This window comes from Atta cephalotes, assembly GCF_000143395.1.
Source record: "Atta cephalotes unplaced genomic scaffold scaffold00015, whole genome shotgun sequence".
NCBI lineage: Eukaryota > Metazoa > Arthropoda > Insecta > Hymenoptera > Formicidae > Atta > Atta cephalotes.
In genome coordinates, this window is record NW_012130079.1 from 5,042,477 (window position 1) to 5,051,723 (window position 9,247).

At 29.2% G+C, this 9,247-nt stretch overlaps 1 protein-coding gene across 1 annotated transcript; it reads left to right on the top strand.

Annotated features, from left to right (window-relative positions):
- Nucleotides 1-5,459: 5,459 nt before the first annotated feature.
- LOC105618103 (chymotrypsin-2-like) lies at nucleotides 5,460-9,014 on the top strand (the record flags this gene model as incomplete). Its single annotated transcript, XM_012199643.1, has 4 exons — nucleotides 5,460-5,592; nucleotides 5,679-6,020; nucleotides 8,444-8,670; nucleotides 8,850-9,014. Coding segments are annotated over exons 1-4 (867 nt in total), but the record flags the coding sequence as incomplete, so codon positions are not given.
- Between the last annotated feature and the right edge of the window lie 233 nt (nucleotides 9,015-9,247).

Below are 9,247 nucleotides of genomic sequence, written 5' to 3' on the forward strand. Positions count from 1 at the left end.
GCATAATTAAAATATCTCAAATAATTGTCGCAATTACTATGTATCTTCCGCTATTGAACGGAGAATGACATTGTAAGGTCAACCAGTACAACGGCTATCCTTATACTCATTTATAACAAGGCGCACTTATATTCTATTGTTTGCTTAACGTGTATTAAATAATCACAAAAATGAGACCAAGGTCTAAACGCGTCCTTTGGTCGGGACCATCAATCGAGAGGTGGTCTCGCACCTGACTTTCGATGAGAGTTTATCGTCCATGCAATCGCAGACGATATTCGTCGATGGCTTCTCTAACATTGGGATGGAAATAATTTCAATATATTTTTTATCTAATATTATTTTACTCGCGAAAATTGATTTGCAAAATAGAAGTCTTCATTAAAAAATTCGTACAAAATGTACGAAACAAAAAATTAAACGGCAGAATTTTACAGATTTTCCAATATAAGTTAAATTGTTCAATTCTAATCTCATTTAATTGATATTTTTCTCTCCTATTGCAGATTGCCATCAGATTTTATTGTCAAGGCGACATACAATATGTAATAAAATTTATTAATCTGATCGTAATGTTGAAGTGCCGATGTACAGATTACGAGTTCAGTTTATTCTCTTGAATTCAAGTTAGACATACGATCACAAGTGCAGGTAGGTATTATAATATTTTCATAACTTCTACCAATTTTTCGACGATCGGCGCTAAATGACGTCGATTCGCCATTCAGTTCGATGCGAAAGTAAAACGGTAGCGATAACTGTGATAAAGACACTTCGATAATGAAAATATGAAGTAACTTACGTTTAAAACATACCTTAACAGTAAAACAGAGTATAAAGTATGACTTAAGTACAACCATAAAAACTTGGTCATTATTATGGCATTCGTATCCTTAATTACGCGGCTCGCCAGACCGCATCCCCTCGAACGGCGCGTGTCTCTTTATAAAAAGAATCTACTACTCGTGTACGAGACGATGTCGTTACGCATACGCAAATCGTATTAGACAATGCGCGATTATATACGGCATGTAGATTCGATTCTCTTCGCGACTTTCCGGTTTCCATCTTCAATTGAATGGCAAAATATCGAAAGTGTAATTCCGCGACAAATGAAGGTTTCTTTATTTTTTATATCTACATATGCATTGAAAATTGAAAAATATTAACTGCATTGTGTTATGAAAAAAATATTGCACGTTAATATTACTATAATATATTACATTATAATATCTGTAGTTAATTCATCAAATATTTGATTTATATTTTGCTTTAAAATTTATTTCATTTAGGATATAATTTTTTCTTATATATCTGATTATTGAGAAAGAAAATCACTTCGCCAGAAAAATAATAAATAAATACTATCAACATTATTCCGTCTCTAACTAAAAAATTAAAGAAATCCTCCCCCTTTTTATACATAATGAAACAAAGACAGAGCAAATGATATGCAAAACAATATTTGACGATATATTTTCGTTTTCATCGTAAGAAAAATTTCAATCATAATCAATTCTCAATTTTCTAAGTAGGAAAAATATTTGCGCAGCCATTTTATATACTCTTGAAAGATTTATGAACAAATCTGTTTTATATGGAATAGATTAAGTGTATTATACCTACATACCGGAAGATCATTGTTACTTGGGATCTTACAAAGTATCAGCTTCCACTACATTGCTTCGTCGCGTTTCGATACTGATCTTGATACTCTTTATAACACGGCGTCGCCTTTCTCTATAAGAACATTCTGATAATTCACTTCTCTTTTCGTGACCTGAACATATCCTCTTCCGCTGCGTCGCTATTTTTGATTATTCCACTTATCGTTAATCGACAATCACAGGAAGTACGCAGCGTTGATCAGGCTTTTGGGTCTTTTATGTGTGTCGTGTTTGTGTGTACGTATGTTTATGTGTGTATGTATGTATGTATAGAGGGTGTACACATGCATTTGTATGTCGGACAAGTTTGAATGGCTTTCGCAGCTGCGATATATTAATGTTGAAAGAATGACGGAATCGCTGACAGAAATATATCCCGTCCTTCTATTCTTCTCCCTTGAGCTCCTGTTGCGAATTTTGATTAGTTGAATGACGCCGGTGATATACGGCTCTTCATCTGAACCGCTCTTTGCCTTCTTCAGCCCTTCGTCGGTCGAATCTGTAAGCAGAATTAAAATCACATTTTATATAAAATATAAATTAATATAAATATTAGAGAATTAATGCAAAATATAGACAACAAAGCTAAGTCCATAATCCTGAATATCAGAAGTTGTACAATTTATTTCTTCTTTAAATGCATCATGTAATAATTTCGTCAGTATTTTTCAAAGATACTTATGGAATGTAGATAATAAAATAACAGCCTATTTCATGTTAATAATTTAATGTTCATAATTTTATGTCTTTTAGATATTTATGCAAGACATAGTGATAAAATTGATAATTATTGAAAATTCCATATACTTTACAAACTGCATCTTTTTCAATATCGCTAATAAACAATTACCGGTAGTAATAAAACACAATATATACGCGGAACTTGATTGAATAAATGTAATTATATTTCGTTATTTACGATGTCGTTAATTAAAAGTGTCGCGCGTCGACAATAATTTAAGATATTTATTTAAATCTCGTTCAGAATATATCAGGGAAAATATTTAGATAGAAATGAGAATTTTCATACCTCAAAAATTATTTTTTAATTAAAAATTGATTGGAATTGCTTAATTAAAAATTGATTGACTTAAAAAAAAAGAAACACTTGTTTAAATGACAGTTATATGATATAAAAAAGTATTAAGAACACATTTTTACTAATGTACCGCAATAATTGTTTCACTTCTAAAGATAAAAAGTTTTAGGTGATTTATTCAAAATATGGCTAAATTAATCAAATTATTAAGATACGAAATTTCATTTCGAATATTTTTCTTGATATTCAGAGTAGCAGAAATTTTTATGGGATTCAAGTTATAATTATAATGATCTCATAACAATCTCAAATTTCAAGTAAAGATCAAACATCTATTAATGCACTTTTATGCAAAAAGTTGTTCTTTATATATATATATTCCAAAGCAATATATCAATTTTTTTATAATCAAAGCAATCATAACTTAATTCCGTACTGTTTATTCATACTGGTTATCCAGGATTATCCATTGACTAAATATATAATAATTAAGCGGTTCTGGGAAAATGCACTGACAAAGGGAACATCAGGTAACGCGGTCGGGGATTTTTAAGCATTTTTTATTTTAGACTATTTTTGAGCGAAAAAAAAACGATATATAGCGATATCCAGCCATTTCAACCATTGGCCCATAGTTTCGAAGAAATCGATTTTTTAAAATAATTATTGTAGTAATTTGAAACGTATTGTATAAATGAAAATATCAGTATCCTTATAAATTTCATTTTAATTCAATGTTATTAGTTTTAATTATTTTTTGATTGTAATGAAATTTCATGAAATTATATATTAATATTATAGATAATAATTAAATACTCATTTATGGAATATTTATTATTATTATCATTATCGTCGTCGTTGTTCATATGAACGCATAAATAACATTGTAATAAAAATTGTTACAGTTATGATGAAATTATTAGAAATTGAAAATTATGATTAGGAATAAATAAGTATGTGTTTGTAATCTTCTTTTGATTAACATCAATCGATTTATTAATAATAATAGAAAATTAATCGTTTTGTAGACGTACATGTGGAATATTACACAAATATAAAAAATCTGTGTAACAAAAGTTTAATATAATACGCGATCTGGATGTAAATATTGCTATACGCTTTTTAATAATCCATTTGTTCTTTCGATGCAGTTCTTAATTTGTGTTTGTGTATACAAACTTTCTGAAGTATTTGATGCTGCATCTCTATTTAGTGTCAATAAATAAGACAATAACGGATATCCGGAGTCTCCTATTAGATAAGTTGCTTCATTATCTTGTATTATGCAGGAAAGTCTTTACGAGTATATTATACTCATAGTCTAAATCATGGCGTCGTGAACACTATCGAGACAACGAGAATCTACAGCAATTTTTCCGTTCACGTTGCAAATTTAACATAACCATCAATAACAATAACAATGTTAATAAATTAATATATAGGCTGTGTTCTGATGTACACTGTACTGGAAATATATAATTTATCATATATTATAAATATTTAATACTGACACTGTATATCATAAGCAACCATCATATATTGAAAAAAAGATGTTTAATTATAACCAGTTGACAGTTTATACTGTAGAAATTTTTTCGATTCATAAAAACATTTGATGGATATTCAAACTGCCTGAGACTTAGTGAAATTATTATATATTGATATGCGTGCAATCAATGCAGCCTATAATTCCTAGTGCCATGTTTTGCAAAAAATCTCTGTTTTGTTATAATTATTTCTTCAAAATTTTGAAGAAATAATGTCGCGCGCTTGCGATGTTTGACGATGGACTGGGCGAATTTGATTACTTTATAAGTTAATAACTCGTTAACTATTGCAATAATTGTAAAATGCTAGAGGACTTTTCTTCTCAGTCCATTTTGCCTGAAAAGCATCTGTGCGAAAGACTTATCACTAATTTCCAACATCCTGTATATATAAAAAATATGTAACCCTTTATACATATATATATATATAATTAAAATAGTACACCTTGTAAATGTAAATTAATTTTCTCCGAAATCATCGATGATACAAAAAATATTGTTTCAGATGAAAGTGGAACGGTTTCGAAGAAAATTTTGAGTACTCATATAGTTGGGCACTTTGGAATACTCATGGCTTAGGCATTTCGGCAAATCCAAAGAATTCCTATCCGATAATGCCTTAGAATTCACTTTGAACGAATTTAAGATATTCTGTGACAGGTTACACATTTACACACATTTACCTGAGTTTATCATTCTCAGAGCCAGCTGTTCCATTTTCAGATAAACTGTGTAATTTATCTATTGGATAAACAAAAGAGTAAAAAAGTGACAGCATAAAAGAGTAAGAGAGTAAGACAATGAGTTGAAGTTTACCAAAAGGTGGAATAACCTCAGTCGGATAGTAAAAACGGAAGATTTAGACGTGTAAGTATGTCCTACGGATTTCCTAGCATGCTAGAAGTATTCAAATTTTCCAGCAAAGCAGAAACAGAACATCTTATCGAGTCTTATAAAAGGGAAATTCTTGGACTGCAGCGACAGTTCCTCGAGTTCGTTACAAGTAGTTACACAAAATCTTAGTACAGTTATAAGTTCGAAACTAATATAAGTTTATATAAGTTATACAAGTTATTGTACACAAATTACAAATAAATTTTTTTCTTTCTTTTTTTTTTTTTGGAATAATATCTCTCGAGAATCTTAAATTTTAAGAATCTTAAAGTTTTGTCAGAATAACGTTCTCAAATTACGAAATAATCCATCATGAATTTGAAACATATAAAAATATTTTTGCATTTTCTGATTTCATTAACAATGTGTCAATATATTCAAACTCAGTCCCATGCATGCACACATACACCTGACTATAATTTCGTAAAAGACTTAAGTAATTATGGTAAGTATTTAGTAGTACATATATTGTATTCAGACACAATATTCAAACACAATATTTAAGTAATTTTTTCTAAACGATAAATCTAGGAGATCAAATAACTAAAATAGCGGGCGGACAATACGCAAGACTCGGAGATTTTCCGTACATGGTAGTAGTGCATCAAATCATAGGTAACGGAAACGCCATACAATGCGGAGGCACGATTTTATCAAAAAGATGGGTTCTCACAGCCGCTCATTGTGCGGAAAAATACCCACGAAGATTTTTAATAGTTTTCGGTATCGTTAACAAGTATGGGATAAGTTACGATACTTATCAAGGTCCCGGTAGGTCCATGATTGCGACTCAAGCGTTTATACATCCACATTACAGTCAGGGCTTGAATGACATTGCTTTAATTCGTATGCCGCATGATATTCCGTTCTCCAGTAAGTATATTTAAATTAACCCTTATCGTACAAGGTCGAGTCACTAGTGACTGAGCGATTCCTATTCGTGCAAGTTTCTTTGAGTCTTTCGATAATTATAAATTATACTACATTTTTATTATTTTCCAAAATGAAGTTTCAATATTTATTCTAGAAAGTTGAAAGCTATTGATGAATTTATAGAAATTTTTTTAATCATTCTGAGGCATGTTCGTATTCTCACTTGGGGCTTCCCGGATGTCATATCATCCTTGTTATTGAATGTTAAATATAAGAATGACATCCGAGGAACACCCAGATGAGAATCAGAACACGTCTCTGAATAGGTGAAAAAACGGATGGATCTAATGATCCATGTTTGGATTGTGGATGGACAAGGCACCAAATTGTACCTTGTATTGTAAGAGTTAATATTTCTCTTCTTCTTTTGCAATTATTTATACATCCGTGTTATTTAATTATTCTATACGGAAAAACGCGAAAACAATTTATTTACAAATAGTCTTATAAATACAGAAACTTGATAATCACACAAAAATCGTATTATATATTTATATATACTTAGTTTCTTTTATAATCTTTACATTCTGAAAAATACGACAAACCATTAAATAATTTAAGGGAGAACCTGATTTAGAATGCTTATAAATAGTAAGCTGTTTTTTTTGCAAATTTTTTATGAACAAATTATGAAGTCGATCTTTTTAAAACTTTAAGAATGATTTGTTGTATATTTGAAGAAAACAAAATAATTTTTAAATAAATAATGACTATAATAAAAAGTTATTTATCAATATCGTGCTTTACTACTGGAATGTAAATTGACGTGCAATTTGAAGTTTGTAATTCTTGCCTGAAATTCTTGTCTAGAAAATTCAAAAATTTTTTTATGTATGAGATATGTTATCCTCGATGAACTAAAAAAAATAAGAGAAAAGTATCAAATTGTAAGAATTGTAGAATCTTGAAGAAAAAGTAATGATTTTGAACAAAAAAAATTTCAATTTATTTGAGAAATAATTGTTTATACTTTTATAATTTTTTAATAATTTTTTAATAAACGTTTTTAGTTTATCTAGGATGGTTGACAATTATGTAATTAAAAAAACTTTACAAGAAATTGATTGGTTGAATAGTTTTTGAATATCTTGCCGATTTTGGAAAAGTGAGAAAAACGTGTTCAAAATTTTCGATATCGAAAAGTAATGCTTTTTTACAACTTATCGCTAATTCGTTATTCCATGCCCATACAACAAACTTTCCGCTTTCTCATTTTGTCTCTTGTTTTATCGCATTAGTTATAGTCTATGAGCTGTACGAGTCTCTTTCATGTTGCTTAATCTGCGCCTCGTAATTTGCTGCTCATCGTAATTGTCGGCGAATATTTTACAATGTTGGCCTATATTTACTTCCAATAATTGCATTATTTTTAAAATGCCAGAATAGCCTTCATTGAAGGTATATGCGGAAACGAAGGCAACCATTTCGATAATTTTTGCGCAAGAATAAGTGTTTTGAAACGAGAAATGCCAAATAGTGGAATTAAAACTTTTGTTTTGCGTGTGCCCTTTTTGAAAATAAACATCTACTAAGCATGGTTGGTAAGAAACATGTTTCAAATGTGCAGTTTTAAACAGTTCAAAACATGTTTAATTAATGTTTTTAATATGTTTTTTTATAATATTGTTTAAAGCATATTTGAAGCATTAAAAACATATTCAAGAAGAAATAAAATATGTTTTATTCTTAAAAAAAAAACATTAGCCTTTACCAACCCTGCTGCTAAGGTCAATAATATTGTTAGAGATCAAAAAACAGAGCAAATTCACACCTATGTATATTTGCGCGTATTTGTTCCTCAGGCTGTAACTATGAAAGTATTTCGAATTTCGGTTTAAAACTTTACGATTATATTATATTTATTTTTTGAGAGTAATATTATTAAAAATCTTTATTTTATACTGCATATGGGAGAACACAATTAATACTAGAAATTAAAATGCCTATAAGCTGGTCAAAGCTGGATCTTCATTGTTTAAATAATTCAATCTTGAATTGTTACTATATATACCATATGTGCATTTGTATATATATATACTATATTGTAGTTTTTCGAACTGCGCGTTGAATTTTTCCGGACTATAAACGCAATTAAATTACTCCAGTAATCGTGAATTAAATTGACAAGCAATTTTAATAATTGAATACTACAATCAGACATCATATTATAAAGATGTTAATATATTGAAAAACTGTTAATAAATTTATTTCTTTATATAATATTATAGTAATATTATTGATTAAAGCAAAAAAAAATCAAAATTTTTGATCATTTAAACCAGATTCTCCTCTTAAAAAATATAATGAATATTAATATGTCGTAGACATTAAAAAATAATTAAATTCACATTTCTCTATTTTAGAAACTGTTCGACCGATAAACCTTGCTTATGAAAACTCAGAAAATTTTGACGATAAATCTGCTTTTGCGATCGGTTGGGGAAAATATCACACAAATAGCGGAGTTTCGACAAGACTTCAGTACGCCGCATTGCCGATTATTAAAAATACTGTATGTAGGCAATTTTGGTACCAAGTCACTGAGAAAGAGGTTTGCACGGCACCAGGATTAGGACGAAACGCTTGTCAGGTAAAATAATTAAAAATAGTAAAATAATACTAAATAATAAAATAAATCCCTATAAATATCTATGAATGAAATACTCTAATAAGTAATATGAATCTCAAATTATTTTTAGCTAGTTTTAATAAATGAATATTGACCATATCTTTTTTCGTATATTTAATATTTGATATTTTACTTTTTAGGGCGACAGCGGTGGCCCACTCGTTGTAGTGGAAAATGGCATGGATATTCAAATCGGTATTGTAAGTTACGGAGACGCATATTGTCCTAGCAATATGCCCGGCGTTTTCACGAGGGTTTCGTCGTACATAAGCTGGATTTACGGAATTATAATGAAATTTGATACAGACTATATTTTTTGATTTTTTTTAATGTTGATATATTTAAATACATATGACAAATAATATTAAAAAGATTTACGTACATATATAAAATGTCCGTAAAAATACATAATATTAAATTTAAAATGTCATGATCAAATTGAAGAATTTAAATACAAAGATTGGTATTAAAAAGTTTTTATATATGTGAAGTAATGAATAAACTTAATACAGAAATTTTGTTATATACTCGATTTAAA